This window comes from Musca domestica, unplaced genomic scaffold (genome assembly GCF_030504385.1).
Source record: "Musca domestica strain aabys unplaced genomic scaffold, Musca_domestica.polishedcontigs.V.1.1 27, whole genome shotgun sequence".
NCBI lineage: Eukaryota > Metazoa > Arthropoda > Insecta > Diptera > Muscidae > Musca > Musca domestica.
In genome coordinates this window covers 2,415,911-2,432,958 of record NW_026712286.1, presented here as the reverse complement: position 1 = coordinate 2,432,958, position 17,048 = coordinate 2,415,911, and the positions used below count along the sequence as shown (strand labels likewise).

General features: G+C 33.8%; 2 protein-coding genes across 5 annotated transcripts in view; one reads left to right on the top strand and one right to left on the bottom strand.

The window, feature by feature from the left end:
- The first annotated feature begins 5,830 nt into the window (after positions 1 to 5,830).
- LOC101893635 (sideroflexin-2) lies at positions 5,831 to 9,884 on the top strand. 4 transcript variants are annotated; one of them, XM_005180465.4, is made up of 7 exons: positions 5,831 to 5,983; positions 6,413 to 6,625; positions 6,694 to 6,968; positions 7,305 to 7,550; positions 7,615 to 7,907; positions 8,685 to 8,732; positions 8,798 to 9,884. In XM_005180465.4, exons 2-7 carry the CDS (start codon positions 6,619 to 6,621, stop codon positions 8,907 to 8,909), a joined length of 981 nt encoding a protein of 326 aa, XP_005180522.1. In that variant the 5' UTR covers positions 5,831 to 5,983; positions 6,413 to 6,618; the 3' UTR covers positions 8,910 to 9,884. The 4 variants fall into 4 exon arrangements, with proteins under 4 accessions (XP_005180522.1, XP_019891257.1, XP_011291258.1 ...); XM_020035698.2 differs by lacking the exon at positions 5,831 to 5,983 and adding an exon at positions 6,295 to 6,352; XM_011292956.3 differs by lacking the exon at positions 5,831 to 5,983 and adding an exon at positions 6,313 to 6,333.
- A 1,061-nt stretch (positions 9,885 to 10,945) lies between these two features.
- Positions 10,946 to 17,048, bottom strand: part of LOC131803122 (dual specificity protein phosphatase Mpk3-like) — a 36,018-nt gene continuing 29,915 nt past the window's right edge. The window contains exons 2-5 of the mRNA XM_059124164.1: positions 13,659 to 13,773; positions 13,408 to 13,591; positions 12,475 to 12,610; positions 10,946 to 12,406 (exon numbers count right to left, since the gene is read on the bottom strand). Of these exons, the coding sequence (XP_058980147.1) occupies positions 11,955 to 12,406; positions 12,475 to 12,610; positions 13,408 to 13,591; positions 13,659 to 13,773 (887 nt within the window). The 3' untranslated portion in view covers positions 10,946 to 11,954. The remainder of the gene's footprint in view (positions 12,407 to 12,474; positions 12,611 to 13,407; positions 13,592 to 13,658; positions 13,774 to 17,048) is intronic.

Genomic DNA, 17,048 nt, shown 5'->3' with positions numbered 1-17,048 from the left:
TTTACAATTCCAAATGAGCTGCATGAATGAAATTATAAAGTTCCGTGATGATACTTCTGGTGAGGTTTTTGAGAAGATCAGGTAAGTTGTTGAAGTTATTAAAAAAATTGAAGCCACTTCTCAAGTGGTCATATTTTTTGCATGTAAATATAGAATGGTTTTCGCTTTCAGGTACGCTGCAAAATGAGCACAGATTGGTGTTTGTCACTTTTATTTGGTACAGGTATATTTTTGAGTATGTGTGACCAGACAGCAGGCGATTAATCAGTTTTATTTCTCCAGGTTCTAGGGACCATTCAGAATGCCAGTGTTTTTTTGGAGGTGAAGAAAAAAATTGCGAAAAGTAAGTGCCTTTCGAAATGGATAGAAGTCTGTATTTGCTAACCCATTCTTCCCATAGGGCTTCATAGATTGCAGAATAAGCGTCTTTCACAGCTAAGTGGGATTGGATAATGCACCCAACATCTGCAGCTTTTTTAGCGAAGAAATCAGCGCGCTCATTTGAGGAGATTCCTACGTGTGACGGAACCCACACAAATGTGAGTTGATTTATGTTTGATGAGTTGACTTTTTTAATAATATTATTGACTAAGTAGTTGTATGATGTGTTATTCTCTAACAGCAAACAAGCATTTTTGCTGTCAGTGAAGTTTGCAGCTTTTTGTATACCGTCTTCTATAATGAGGTCAACAGCCTTGTTAATAGCGTTAAGTTCCCCCATCAGTGACGAACATTTTGCATTAATTTTAAAAAGGAAGTTTTCATTGGTTGATATATTGCACACTCCGCAGCCTGTTTTATTACCAATAACCGAGGCATCGGTTGACCAAACAGATGTTCCATTCGATTTGAATTGATTAAGTTGCTGAAGATAGATACTATTGAAGAATTCCTTTCCTTGTGATTGTTTCGGTGCATTAAACATATTCATAAAAAAAAATATTTTTTGCCCTGGGGGTTCGGATGGACATAATTTTGTATTATCGAATATGGTTTTAAATTTGTTGTATATCATGCCGAGACTTGTTTTGTTTGATGGGTGTGACGTGAGTTTTTGATAGGTACTCATTTGAAATACTTTAAATTTTAAAAGTTCTTTGGCAGCAAGGTATTGCGAACGAAATTCTGGAGGCAGAACAATTGCTAAAGCGTATATTACGTGAACAGGCGTCGAAGGCGTTAGCCCCAGGCTTTTCCTTAAAATTTTGTTTTGACATGTAGTCAGTTTTTTGTTAACATGATTGGGCATGTGCGCCATAGATGATATAGAATATTCCAATTTAGAGAACAGAAGTGATTTCGCCAAATTTATGGATATTTTGGGGTGAATTCCGCCTTTAAGGGAGTTTATCATTTTTAAACCATTTAAAGTTGTATTGCACGATTTGATTACATCCTCATAATGATCCTTAATAGTCAAACTATTTTTGATGTGTCTTCCTAGGAATTTTATCTTTTCCACTGCGTTGATTGATACACCATGAAGTGTAATTTTTGGTATTTTCCTGGCACCTTTAGCTACATACATGGCCACGGTTTTATCAGTGTTGAAAGAAAGATTTAGCGTTTTTAAAATGTCACAAAATTCATTCATTTTTGTCTGAAGGATCTCATTAGCAGTATCAAAATCTTTATGTGCTGACAATATTATAAAGTCATCCGCAAACTGGAATATTTTCGTGTGATGATTATTTATACCATGTAAGCCAAGTGTGTATATATTAAAAAGAGTGGGACTTAAACAGCTGCCTTGAGGAAGACCATTATAAATTTCCAGGCTTTCATTGCCCATAACTAAAATTCTATGTTTTAGAAAATTAATAATCCACTTGGAAATGTCTGTAGGACATGAAATCTCGTTTAGGATTCGAAAAAGCAATTCTATTTTGACACATTCATACGCCTTGTTAATATCTAATGATACAATGATGACTTTATCACCTTGCTCTTTTTGACAGTTAATTGTGTATAGTAAATCGTTTATGCACATAGAGGCAGAAAGGTTTTTCCTATATGCATATGTGTTTTGTGGATAAATATTGTTCTGATCCAAGAAATTCTGAAGTCTTTCCTTCACCATTAGGTTAATAATTTTCGCGAAAACCGATATTAAAGCAATTGGCCTGTAATTTGTATAGATATCCAAGTCTTTGTCTCTTTTCGGAATGGGAACAATTTTAATTTTCCTCCACTCCATCATGAAATTGCACTCTTTCCATGCATTGTTCATGGCTTTCAGTAAATTTTGTTTTGCTGATTCTGACAAATTGTGAACCATTTCATATGTTACCCTGTCTATACCTGCTGCAGATGGTTTTTTCTTTTTGTTTAGAACATAGTTGAATTCGTCAGTGGAAAAGGCATCGGTGAAGTTGGAACTGGTAATCGGAATTAATACTGGAGAATTATTTGGGACTTGATCCCTTAGATGAATTAAAAATTGTTTGTTATTATCAGATGACCATTTATTTTGAAATATAGTTGTAGAAGAGTTTTTACATCCTCGAACAAGTTTGAATAGTGCTTTTGGATTTGGTTCTTTATTGAGATCATGGAGTCTTGTTTTGAAGGCTTTATTTTTGGCGAATTTCACTGCATTTTGAAAAGCTTTTTTTGCTTCAATTAAATTTGAAGCATTTACATTATTGTTGAACATATCATAAGTCTTTTGTGCAGCAAGTTGGAGTCTGTGTGTTTTTTCCACAATGGCATCCCACCACACTTTGGGAGACTTTTTAGTATTAATGGTGTATGTTGATTTTCTAATTTCATCATTGAAAGTGGAATGTATTTCATCAAAAGAGGGGGTAAAATTCGTTTTGTTGAGTGATTTCAATAGTTTATTTTTAGCTAAAAACTTTTGGTTTTTAATTTTACTGATGCCAACGTTAATGACTATGGGATAATGATGGCTTCCCCCAATAGTGCACGGTTGTACTTTCCATGTGGTGTCTAAAGCCGTATTCGTGAAAGAAAGGTCCAAAACAGAGCCAGTGGTATCACTTAGACGTTTTTTAAAAGTAAAGTGACCATTATTAAGATGATAAAAGTTAGATGAATCGAAGAAACTTTTCACAATGTTACCTCGGTGTGAATTAAACGAGTCTCCATAAGATGTATGTCTTGCATTGAAATCACCACAAATTAATACATCGGTTCGTAATTCAAGAAATGATATCAGTCTTTCGAGCTCTTGTTTTATTTCGCAGGATTTAATGGAATGTGGAAAATATACTGATACTATCGTAAGATTGTTTGTGATATTTGTTGTTTGGCAAATAATTATGTCCAAATTTGTTTGGAATTTAATTTTTTTAAACTTGATGTTCTTTTTTAAGAGTATGGCAACGCCGCCATAATTGTCTTTTCTCTTTTTTGACACTATGTTATAATTATGTATATTTGTGTTATTTTGAGATTCATCTATGTTAAAAATTTCACTTAAGACACAGATGTCTATATTGAATTTGTTCAAATAAAATTCAAGATAATGCTTGTTCTTATTAAGACTTTGTATATTATGTTGTAAAATATTCATGGATCTATGTTTGTTTTAGTTTTTTGGGAAGAACTAGATGTTGGAAGTTGACTGTTTTCATATTGATTTACTATCTTTTTTGTATTTTTTTCAGTACGAGTTAACAATGTTTTCCTGAAGTTTTCTAGGATATCCAAGCCTTCCGCGCAATTCAATGAGGTGAGTAATTGAGACATTTGCTTTGTAAATACTGACATGGTTTTTTCCAGCTCCGAAACTTTGGAAGATGATGAATACTCATACACAGGTACTGAAGGCGTAATATTTATCGGACTAGCAACGGGATGATTCGACTTTATACGAGGAGCCGCTACTTTGCTGTATTTTATTTTCGTAATCCTTTTGTTGATTTCTTCATTAAAATTAATTTTTGGTTGATTGGTTGTTTTTTTAATTGGAGGAAAATTGGAATTGTAATTATTGTCTGCCAAAATATCATAATAATTTTGGGTTTCGGGATACTTTTGTATAACCTCTTTCCTGCTCAAATTGGAAAGAGTCATGATTGATTTTATGTTCCTTTCAGTTTTCCATCTTGGACATATTTTTTCATCCATAGCATTGTGATCATCTCTGTTGCATAGGATACATTTTGGTAAATTGCATTCTTCTTTGCATTTGGTGGTAGACAGGCATTCTTTACATTTTTGTTCCTTGCATTGATTTGGGCAGACTATCAATTTGCCGCAGTCAAGGCAACGTTTTGTAGATCTACAACGTACAGCGATGTGGCCAAGGCGTCCACAATTTTTACACAAACGTACTGGGGGAACATATAGGTCGGGTATGACTCTAGTACCACACATAAATATGTACTGAGGAACTCCATCGCATATAATTCCTACTTTGACCGTTTCAGTCTCTTCTATTAAATCATTTTCCACTTTTCTTGTGAATCGGTAAACTGATATCACATCAATGTCATTATTTTCTTCAATTGAATTTTTTAATGGTTATACAATTGATTTAGGAACATTTTTAATAATATAAAATTTTTGTATAAATCGCTCTGGGATTTCAGCTTTTAGACCTATTTCTTCTAGTCTTTTGTTTTGTACAAAAGAATTTGCCAAGCCGCAGTTATTAAAAGTAAGGCGGAAGGTGTTGTAGCCAACGTTTTTGCAAACATATGTAGTGGGCATTTGAATCTTCTGAAAAAGGGCATATAGGTGTAATTCACAGTTTTTTCTTCTGGAACTTATGGGTGTTTCCGAAGTAACCATAACATAAAATGGCCCTGGGTGGTGTTGTGGATAAAAAGTGTTGGTTTTCATGGCGTTATAGTTTGAATCGAATTTTTGTGTAGATTCAGACTCATTGGATGAAGCCTGTGACATATTTGTGTTGTTAATAGGTTCTCCTTCATTATTTATAAATTTTTTGTTTAAATTTGAGATCATATTTGCGCGACGTTTATTGGGGTCCCAGAGTGGTTTCGGCTGGGGTGGCGGATCCCCATCCATTTTGAAAAATCAAAGGTTGAAATGGCTTCAAATTTAATTTTTTTAATGGAAGACACAAAGAAAAAAAAAAGAAATAAAAATGTCGTTAAGCAAAACGAATGTATGTGTGTATGTTGTTTTTGTTTGTTTATGTGTTGTTTTTGCAACGCAAAGCGAAACGGAGTTATAAGCGCAGTCTAGCATCAACAATTGTTGAGTAGCGACTGGAACGGTTTGTTTTGATTCAAAAACGGGGGTAACAAAATAGATTACTGTCTTATCACCATTTTATCGATTACACATGGCAAATCGGCTGCACCAATCGATTATTCGAAAGTCGACATATGTATCCCTATCTCGAGTTATTTCAAAGTAACGAATATCTTGATGGGTATGGGTATGGATGCTAGTGAAAATTTTATAAACAAACTAAAAGACAAAGATCACAAAATTTGTATAACATGACATAATATACTATTGGTTAACTTTCAATATATATTTGCAGTTGTGCCAAATAATAGCATATATTAGGGCTATGCGGTTTTACTTTCGCCTACACGATTAATTCACTATGTATCCCTAAAACGATTACAATGCTGAGAGTGTGGTACAGTGTATGAAAGCTATATTGTTACGGATGTCAGTCTGTTATTATTTATCTTCTTTCGTACGTGAATCTCCAACTAGGCCAAGCTACATCATGCCAACAACATTTATTTAATAATACCTGAATGAAAGAAATGGTTCTGAAAAATTGGTGAATATATTCGAAAGCTGTTGCTTAATTTCTTGGTCCTTGTTTGAAACTGAACATGTCATATTCAGAGGAAATTAATTAAAAATTATATAATTTTCTATAGAAATAAATTTTAATTTTCTTTTTTCCTATATCAAAACACTGTGAGCATATGATTTGTTGGACAGTGCGCCGTACAAAGCGTTGGAATACAAACCAATGAATGAAAATAAAACATTCACACCGGAAAAGAGGAGCCCCCAAGATGTAAGTTCGCTATAGATTTTTACGTATTTTCGCGTTTTTTTAATATTATAAAACTTTAATTGATTTGTAAAATAAAAATTAAATGTAGTTATGCTCGTTACTTCATTTGAATTAATCATATATAATTAAATCGTGCAAAAATAAAATAAAACCGATTTGTTGGACGGTATCCAAACAAATCTTCGGCAAGAATATTTGAAGATTTTGTTTTGTTTTAGCATCTACACTCTGATTGATATATTCACAGGTCAATACTAAAATATATGTAAGCCAAATCAGAACATGTTTTTGTTATTTTTTGCTTAAAACAGGTGTTAATTTTTTGTTTGAAGTAGACGAGCTTTATTGCTGTTGGTGTCTATTGCACAGGTACTTACATATATTTGAATATTAATTTCGTTTTCGTTTTTTCCTGCTATTTTTTAACAGAAGACGGACAGTATTGTGTTTGCAGTTCTAAATTTGCTGTTGTGTGTTGTTGGGACAAACACAAGAAGAAACCGTGCCATTAGTCTGTTCGTCGCACTACCACTCATTGCCTGCAATAATATCCATTGTTGCTGTGAGAGTCCAAAACAATTCACGAACAATTAAACTTACGTAATTCTCCAAGTCCAAAACCGACAGCAATAAAAATGCAAAGTAAGAAAAGTGAAGTAAACAGTAAAACAATCTTGGTAATCCTTCCATTCATCTTTCCTTTCCGCCAGCCTTAGCACAGCGAATTGATGTTGACAAGCCACTCTATGACTTGTCCACCTTTAAGGGGCGCTTCCAACATTTCGCCTGGATGACAGATCCAAGAACAGTTGTTGTGTCCAGCGATCGATTACTACAAGCCAAGAGTCTAGTCGATGCCTATCGTAAAGGAGAAGCCCTAGACACAACTCCCGACAAAGTGAAATATGCCATGAAATTATATAATTCAGCTTTCCACCCAGACACTGGAGAATTACAAAACTTCTGTGGCCGCATGAGTTTCCAAGTAAGCACAAAAAAGCCTTGATGAATGTACATTGTTACCCAATTATCTAGCGTCATTGTTGATTCATTGGGAATGAACAAATTCACAAATCCTCATTAATGGGCTATATATGTGTCTATTTTGTAATGATGATGTGTGGCACGTTTGATAGTCGCGTGATAGCAGAGATTAAAACAAACAGATGTTCACTTTTCAAAATGTTTATCTATAGGTATCTCATGTAAATACTAGATTTTGAATGACTGCCAACTAGATACCCAACAAACCGATTACATTTAGCCCGAATTCTATTGTAAATTGTAGGAAAGATTTTAATTTTACTATTTCATTAAATAGGTGCCTGGCGGTATGCTCATCACTGGTGGCATGTTGGCTTTTTATCGCACTGTTCCTGCTGTCGTCCTGTGGCAATTCATAAATCAATCTTTTAATGCTGTTGTCAATTACACCAACAGAAATGCAAACTCGCCAACCACGGTGACGCAGCTGGGCGTTTCATATGTTTCGGCCACCAGTTCAGCTTTAATTGCAGCCATTGGTCTAAAGAACTATTGGACCAAGAAGGCAACTCCCATATTCCAGGTATGTTTGTATAAAATATAATTTCGTCTAGATGAAATAATCAAACTTCATTTTTCTTTCGCAGCGTTTTGTACCCTTCGCAGCAGTGGCTGCCGCAAATTGTGTCAATATCCCGCTAATGCGTCAAAATGAAATTATCAATGGCATAGAGGTAAAAGATGAAAATGGAAATGTGGTGGGCAAAAGTCGTACGGCTGCCGTGAAGGGCATCAGCCAAGTAGTCTTCTCACGTATTACCATGGCTGCGCCGGGTATGTTAATATTGCCTTTCATTATGGAACGTGTCGAAAAGTTGCCAATTTACAAACGTATGCAATGGATTAATGCACCTTTCCAAACGGCCTTGGTTGGATGTTTGTGAGTAAAACATTTTAGTTTAATCTAATATTTATTTGCCATGCTTATCAGTTTTTTGTATTTTCATAGAAGTTCATATCACATTGTGATTATTTGTGGTTAGGAATCTGTAGTTCTTTATTTACAAAGCTTATCATTATTTTACACCTTTTTATAAGAGTATCTCTTTTTTACTATCTGGTCTAATAGCTTTAACGATATGTCTGTTCTCTAGATGTTGAATAATTACACACATACTGCCGATTGAAAAAAGTGTCAACTGATCAAGTTAGAATTTTCAGGACAGGATATCAAAGCTTGTATCTTACTAAACAAGAGCTAAAATGTCTGTCTCGAAGCTAATGATTGATAATTAATGATAGAATTGCGACAGCTAAAAAATTCAAATTAAATTTTGGCTTGAGTGCTCCAAACCATATTTTAGTACATCAACCAGCAAAAATTATGTTTATGTTTGTATGTTATTATGTTTTACTGATTATGTTTTACTGATAAGCGTACTCTTGCTGTTGAGCAGAGCTGCTCTAGGTCCACTTATTTGTGCAAGTTTGGCGTCTAATCTAGAATAAAGGGTTTCAATACTAGATTGCATATCATTGACACTAAAATTTGATACATTAACATTACATTTAAAAAAGCGCCTAAAAGTGTGCTCCTGCATTTAGGTTTCGTAGGCCTGTTGCCCCTTTCGTCCGATATCAGGAATAACGATACAACGACGAACTTCAATAAATTGTCTATTCATTGTTTAAATATTTTAACATTCAAATCTTTCAGCTTACTTTTTATGGTGCCAACTGCGTGTGCTCTGTTCCCACAAACTTGGTATGTATTTTCCTCTGCAACATATTTTGCCATAGACCATAACCGAATTCTTCCACTTTTTTTAGCTCTCTGAACACATCGACCATTAAACGCCTTGAACCGGAGTTCTATGAGGAAATGTTAGAAAACACTAAAGGAAATGTACCTGCCAAGGTATACTTCAACAAAGGTCTCTAAACCGCGACTGCCCATGCCACAACGAACAATGACAATATTTTACTAAATAATGGTAGCAGCTCCTATAGCTAGGGCAGGTTGTCCTTAGATAAACGCATTTAAAATTTAATGTATTTATGTTCCAAAGACTTACTCATTAAGTTAATGCTTTAGGTTTACGATATACTGTGTTTCTGTCTGTGTGTGCAGTATTTTTTAAGTGTTTTATTTTTCGAATTTATCATTTTTATACTCCCTACCGATTTGGCACCAAATATCTTTGTTTAAATTTGTTTTCTGTGTCTGTTTGTCATTGCTTTCCATTTTACGGTCATTGGAAAAAAGCAATAATGAATAAAAACAGTTTTCTGTCCATTGTACGAAAAAAGCGGGTATTTCATTAGCAAGAAAAAAATTACAACGTAAGCAAATGGTTTTCAAAAATTGTTTTTTTATTGTTTTTAATATTTTTACCTTTTACAAATTTACTAATGTGCAAAATTTATTAATATGCATTTTGCTTTTTTAAGTTTCATTTTCTTTTTTTGTTTCTGAATTTGGCATTTTTTGTTTGTTATTTAAAAACGTTTATTACTTTTTTCTTTTCAAAATATTTGTCCTGGTTTCAAGGGGTCTCATGAAAGGATTGAGGTTGTGGTTTTACTTAAAAATTTGTTCTCAACATCAACATTTGTTTGTGTTCTTTTTAAAAAACTTGATTTTTGGTTAAGGGTTACACAAAATTTTTCTTGTTTAAAAACACTCCAGACTCCTCGTTATCATCTAAAAAACCATTTAGCAATTCATACACATAATTTACTTCAAAAACACTGGTTATAGTTATTATTCTGCTTTAAAATATATGGGTGTTTCTGTTTTTTTTTCTTTTTACATTCTTTAAATACTCTAGCCTATTCAAATGTCCTCCTGTTGAGATTGATTTATGACCATTTGCCACAATGTAAATGGTTTCAATAAAAAATAATATGCGTTTCAGTTTCTGTTTGTTTTCATTTGTTTTGACTTAAATTGTTAGAGAGGTGGTATTAGACATTTGCCTTCGGAGACATACATACATACATCCGCATGTAAGTCTTAGGTTTGTGGTTTAGATCCGTTTGCCGGTTTCTTTATTTTATTTTTTGTATGAAATGTTATTTTCTTTGTTCAGGTTTTGTTTGTCTGGATTTGCATCTACTTATTTTACACAGCCTTTCTTAATAAAATATTTTAATTTTGTTTGTTCTAACGCCCTGATGGTACTTTGTACAAATTCCAAATATACATATATGTTATTTTTCTTTCATCCAATATGTTTATATTTATTTGAAAATTTGCACAGTTTAATTTATATCTTTATAGAAAAAAACCTTCGTTGCGTGCTAATCTCATGGGGGGATTTCGCAATGTTTTGGCTCAAAACTACACTGGTATTATGTTTATAAACACTAGAGAAGAAAGCAAGAAAATTTTATGCACTCAAAAATTGTATTCTTTGAACAAAGTGTATTCTTTGAACAAATAACAACAACCTTGTTTTTGGGTTTCTGGATAAGTAAATCAAGCCGTATAAAATATGTGATATATATGAGCCAAATGTTGGGTGATATAAATGTGAGCTGTTAACTGAAAGTGGAATCACCTCACCTTATTATTCGCAATCATTGGCTTCCATAAATAAACAACTTCTTTGGAATATGGCATATCCACATAGAAATCTACTTTCCACAAAACTTATATTCCATACAAAATTTTCTTTTCATCTCAATTAAAATTTTCAATTTTCTAAAAAAAATAACTTTTATCCATTTTTCAAAGTTCATAACTTCAATGACTCTTTGGAGCTCAAATATTGTTGAGGCAGTTATCAAAACGAAATCCATGGGTCATTGACATCATGCGTCATAGTCGTTATATATTTTAACACCTTCCAATATTGAATAACAAATTATTTCTATTTTAAAATTTCTACACATAACTAACCACTGGGGCGAAAAATAAACTTGATCTCAAACCCAAGAAAGGGTGTTCAAAAAAAAAAAAAAAAAAAAAGTAAATTTGCTTGTTTTGTTTCAAAATATACAGTTTATTTTCTTTTGTTTAATAAATGTTCAGGTTTTAATGATTTTGTATTTCATAAAAAATTAGTAATTCTTTTTAATATTTTGCTTTCATTTTTCAGTTTTCTTGTTGTTGTTTATAAATATATGTATATATGGACTATTACATGGTTCTTGAATACTTATGTATAAATTACAATATTCTTTTTCATGTTTCTGTTGTTGTTGTGGTAATAACTTGGTTTAGCGTTTTCCATTCAGTTAAATTATAATAATAATAATATTAATTATTATAAATGACTTAAATAGTATGGTGTTGTGTATGTACGTTGTACATACACAAGTTAATTAAATATTTCTTATTTTTTTTATTTGCTTTTCGTAAACATTTCAAAATGTTTTACAAGTTAGAATGTGTTTTCAGGGTAGGAGGGGTTTTCTGGTTTGATTTTTTGTTTGTTTTCATTCAATGTTTTTTCTTAAAATTAAATACATTTTAATAACAATTCAACACTTGGGTGTTTTCTTTCTTTTTTTTTTTGTTTCTTCAAGAATACAACTCAACTAATTATGTATGTGGCAGAGGCTTTTTCCTCCGTTTGCTTTTTTGTGGAAACTTATTAAACGCAAATATATATTTTCAGGTGTGTAATAAAATATACAATTATTTTGTTTTTAAAAAATAGGATCTTAAAGTTTTGGTTAAACAATAGAATAGGAAAAAGGAAGATGATGGGGAGGGGGAGGGAGACAAAAAATTTGTGCTGTGGCAGATTAAAACGAGTAGGAAAAGGTTTTGTACGTCCTGTTTGCGGTTTGTCCATTGCACTCACTCTTCGGCGCTGGGCTTCTTGTTAACTTCAACCACGGACACCGCCTCGATGGTGGTTGTGGTCGATGTTGAGGAAGAGTTGGTGGAAGCCGGTGACATATTGTCGGCATTTAGCGACTGTGGTGGCTCATTGCTGGTGGGTGGCAGTACAAAACTTTTTCCTACAAGTTGATCTCATTTAAGTCCTGTATCCGATGACGGTGTCCATCGGTCAAATTCAATACCGGAATCGGGTGAAATTCCGGTAGCGGCTTTGGCCAACTGGGCTATATATCCACCCGATTGTATGCACTTGCAATCGGTCGATATACAATTACAGGAGAATTTCGATGAACCACAAGGACCCATGGAAATGTCGGTATTTATGACATTTACTCCCACACCGCTGCCGCTTTGATCCATGGCCTCGTTGGTGTTCAAACGTAGCTGACGTTCGAACGAATGCAGCTGCTGCATAAAATGGAAGTTTGGCGATACATCTGGTTTCCGATCTCGCACCAGAGTAAAAGCATCGTTGAGATTTAAAGCTTGTGTACGCATTAAGTAGGCCAACGTTACGGTAACAGAACGTGAAACGCCAGCCAGGCAGTGAACCAGCACGGCCGAATTTTTGGAACGAGCTTCCTCTGCAAAATTGAAAGAGAATGGTTTATTAAAGAATGAAATGAATGAGGGAAAACGCAGACACACATACCTATGAATTGTATTGCCGAGGGGAAATGCATCGCCAAATCTTGTGAGTAGTGATCGGTTATGGGTATTTGTAGATATTGTATGCCGCCAGAAGCTTCGAAGACATTTGGAAGATCTTTAGTTACATTTAGAACGTACTGCAAAATGGAAAAGAGAAGTAAAATTAGTAAATTTAAATTCAGGACGTTTTATAGGAGGATATTTTTTAAATACTTGTATTTTTCTGTGGAGATTTTTTCTCTTTGGATGGATTTTCTTATATGATATTTTCTATTGATAAGAAGTGATTGGGCATGGAAATTTCTCAATGGAGAATTCGACGAATTGTGCTTCTAATAAAATTCAGATAATTTGTGATGAGAAGGTATCAAAAATCTATTTGGATTTATCGTGTTCAAATGAATAATAAATACATGCAGCTCAGTGGGGAATTCTCCGCAAAAATCGGTAACTTTCAATGCAAGATTTTCGTATGAAAAAGGAGTTGAATTTGACAACATTGTTGCCTTATTGTAGGTCGTAGTAACAACTTTGACTTCGTCGTTTACTCTCCGAAAAATTTCATTAATTACCGAAAATATATGCGATTTGAAAAATCGCTGTTAATTATAGCTTTGTTCCAGACCTGCAAGAATTTAAAAAAATTTAACTGCGATAACCAAATGTTCCTTTATGATATCGAAAAAAAATTGCAAAACTAGTAGATTCTTGCAGGTTCTGGAGCAAAACATATGTCGTTAAGTAGTTAGAGAATTGCACTGCAGGACTTCGGAATGGCTACTTTGCTATCATTTTTTGTATACTTTATAAGGAAAGTTATTTCGAAATTCGAAATGTATTTCTGTGTGCCTTTAATGCAAGTGATGCTACCGGATTTTCATAAATATTCCTTTGAATTTATATTGTTTATTTTTTCTTTTTTTGTATTCCTTACCTTAATATTGTATTTTTGTAGGGCTCTGGCATCATTACTGTGCATGGCATTTCCTAAAAATAGATTCGGAATTATTTCAACCGGGGCCTCATTCAAACCATGATGTGAGGTGCCTTCACAATCGCTTGATTCCGCCGAGCTGCTGCAGGCCGAATCGGAATGTGGTGTGGATATACGTAGAGACCTAATTGAAAGGGAAAACAAAGTTTTCAATTAAACAAATGTCTAAAATAATGATGATGCGAACCTACCTTAAACCCATCAATTGATCTGCCTGGGTGCTACGACTAGATTCCATTTCTTTGTTTTGTAGACTATCATCTTCACACCATTCCGGAAATGTTTGGCGAAAACTGCAGAAACCATCTGAAAAAGAAGAGGACAAAATTCAGTTGCTGTTATGTAATGTGAGACAACTTGATGCATGTAGGGATTTCAACTTGGCACAAAAATGGATGTTTGTTGTGAAAATTATATCTTGGATAATATAAGGAACTCTAAACAATTTAAAAGTGGTATATGTTTCCAGTAACCCCCCACACATTCAAACTTTTTATGGACCTGCTTTTTTTTCCTACAAACAATTCATACGATACTGTGCATTTAATGTTTTCCATTTAAAAGGTGATAAAGTCCATAAAGCCCCAGTAGCAGCCAGCCAGAGAGCCGCAGTATAACAATACCCTACCGCTTGGGCGTTCTGCTACTCTGCTTTCATTCCAAATTTGTTTACTTAAAAGTTTCATATTTAGCGGATGTGAATGTTTTTTTTTTTGCCTTTTTCTATTCCATTCAATTGTAAATCATGTTTTTGTTGCTGCGTTGCTGACATCATATCGCATCGCGCTTCGTCGCTTTCATTCAAACAAAACTGAAAATGACTGCGATTGTTGTAATGTTGTTCGGTTGTAACTGAGAGACAGACATGAACGGGGCAAACATCCATTCGTATGAGGATAGTGCAGCACGAAGAATTCTTGCCATGTGCATGGATGAATACAGAGAGAGGGGGTAAAGGGAGGTGGGTGGAAGTATGGTTCTATATGTGAAATATGATGCTCTGTTTGATTTTGCGAAAAAAAAAAAAAATACCAAACTAAGTATTTTCAATAGAAAATTTGAAACAAACAAATGACAGAATACCTTTTTTCGATATGAATAACAACGGCAGGAAAGCGTAGGAATAGCGCTTAGAACTTTTATTTTATTTAGGGGTTGCCATTTTTAAATAATAATGAATGGCTTTTGCTATATAAATCTCCACTTAATATACGATTTTAAAAATAAAACTGAAAATTGCTGTCGTAATCGCACAAAAGTAGTATTTCTTAAAAATGGTGTGGCATTACATTCCACTAGACACGGCTAATCAAATGTAAACCAAACCGCTGCGATATTTCGGCGCAGAAAATAAACAAGTAGGGATTTTCTTTATAACTCTTCTCAAGTACCGGCTGATATATTTCACATTTCATTATCAATTCTAACTCTTACGGTCATCCCTAATAAAAATCATCTCGTGATTATTATTCTCTCTCACACACACTCACTCACCTAGAAGCAAGAGAGTTACGTTATACGTTGAATATTATTACGTCCATTCATAAGCTTTACATGAATGATGATAATATAAACGAAACGAGTTTGTTTCGCTTTTTTTATAAGAATAATTTATGATATAATTTTTTTAATTTTAATATTTTATATTTGGACTACACCTTCGAACAGATGTATTTCATTGTTTGGTTGGTTGGTGATTGTGTGGGAAACTAGTTTCAACAACGACGAAAACAAATGTTTGATATTTAAATAAATGAAATAAATTTGGAATTTACATAAAAAAATGTATGAATTAACTTTGAAATCTTGGCGAAAAAAAATATTTAGTTTCTGCTTGAGTTGTTCTCTGACGTACAAGGTTCGTTTTCGTCGACTATTTTTATGACTTAATAAAGATGTTATAGGAAATGGTGCTGGAAGTTCCCATAGATCATTGTTTTTTTTTTTTTGTTGGCGGAGGAATTTAATATGGATGCGATATGAAAGGTAAGGCTATTTTCAGATAAAACAGATAATATTGAAAAAATTGTAATTTCGAAAGAAACGGTTATATATTTAATGCTAGAATTGAACCCCATATGTTTGTATCAAAATTTTTAATTCTATCAATCTAAAATTCTAAAATGAGGAGACAAAATGAAAGAATTTGGCAGCAGGAATTCCTTCTGAAAAATCAGGAATTTCCCTCCTTCATCAATTGCGAAATGGTATTGCAATTCTCTTCCCAATAATATGACAACAAAATTATTGCATTTTTCGTCTATTTTTATACCCTCCACCAGAGTATGGAGGGTATATTAAGTTTGTCAACACCTCGAAATATACCCCACAAAGTATATATATTCTTGATCAGCATAAAATTCTATGTCGATTTAGTGAAGTCCGTCCGTGTGTCCGTCTGTGGAAATCACTCTAGCTTCCGAACGAAATGAAGTAGGTTGATAAAATTTTACTCAAATGTGTATTATGTCTGCACGACTTTTGGTATTGAAAATGGGTGATATAGGTCCATGTTTTGGTATAGTCCCCATATAATTATACTTACATTTTTTCGGTATTTTGGTGATTTAAGCGACATTATTCACCGGAAATGTTTCAAATTTGGTATTTGAAGTTCGTAATGGGTACTACAGCCTATGACAGAAAAATGTCTGTGCAGGTTCACGTCTTCGTATATCCCCCATATAACGAAACCTCCGATATTCGGTATTTTGATGATTTTAACGACACTATTCACTGGAATTGTTCCAAATTTGGTATTTGAAGTTTGAAGTGGATGTCACAGCCTATGACAGAAAATTGTCTGTGTAGGTCCACGTCTTCGTATAGCCCCAATATATCGGTACCTCCTGATATTCGGTATTTTGATGATTTTAGCGACACTATTCACTGGAATTGTTTCAAATTTGGTGTTTGGAGTTCGTAATGGGTACTACAGCCTATGACAGAAAATTTTCTGTGCTGGTCCACTTGTTCGTGTATCCCCCATATAATGGCACCTCCCGATATTCCGTATTTTGATAATTTAGCTGCATTATTCACCGATTTTTTTAAGTTGCGCATTTGAATATTGTAATGGTTTATGACAAAAGAGGCCTATGCAGGTCCACGTCGTCGTATAGACCCTAATATAACGGCTACATTCGGTATTTTTAAGATTTTAAAAGAATTTTGAACGGTTTTTATTTTTTGAAAATTGCAAAAATCGTTCCAAATGGTGGAGGGTATTCAAAGATCGGCCCGGCCGAACTTACAGCTTTTGTACTTGTTTTTTTTGTGAGAATCATCTTTTATCTGTAATTCGTATTATGATTGATGGTCCCATGATTGACAGTGTTACGTTTACAAATCTTTAAGATTCTCGAGAAAAGGCTAGGCTAAAAATAAAAATCAATTTCTTTCAAATTAAGGTTTGGAGTTGAAAAAAGGCGGGTAGATGTAAGATTGACAAGACTGATTTGGGAAGGAGATTACAGGGAAACACCTAGAAACCCACAGACATGACATTTTTGTTATTGCTATCAACATTTTTTTGTAATGGCATCTCAAATCACAACAAGTTCCCCATGATTCTGATGGAA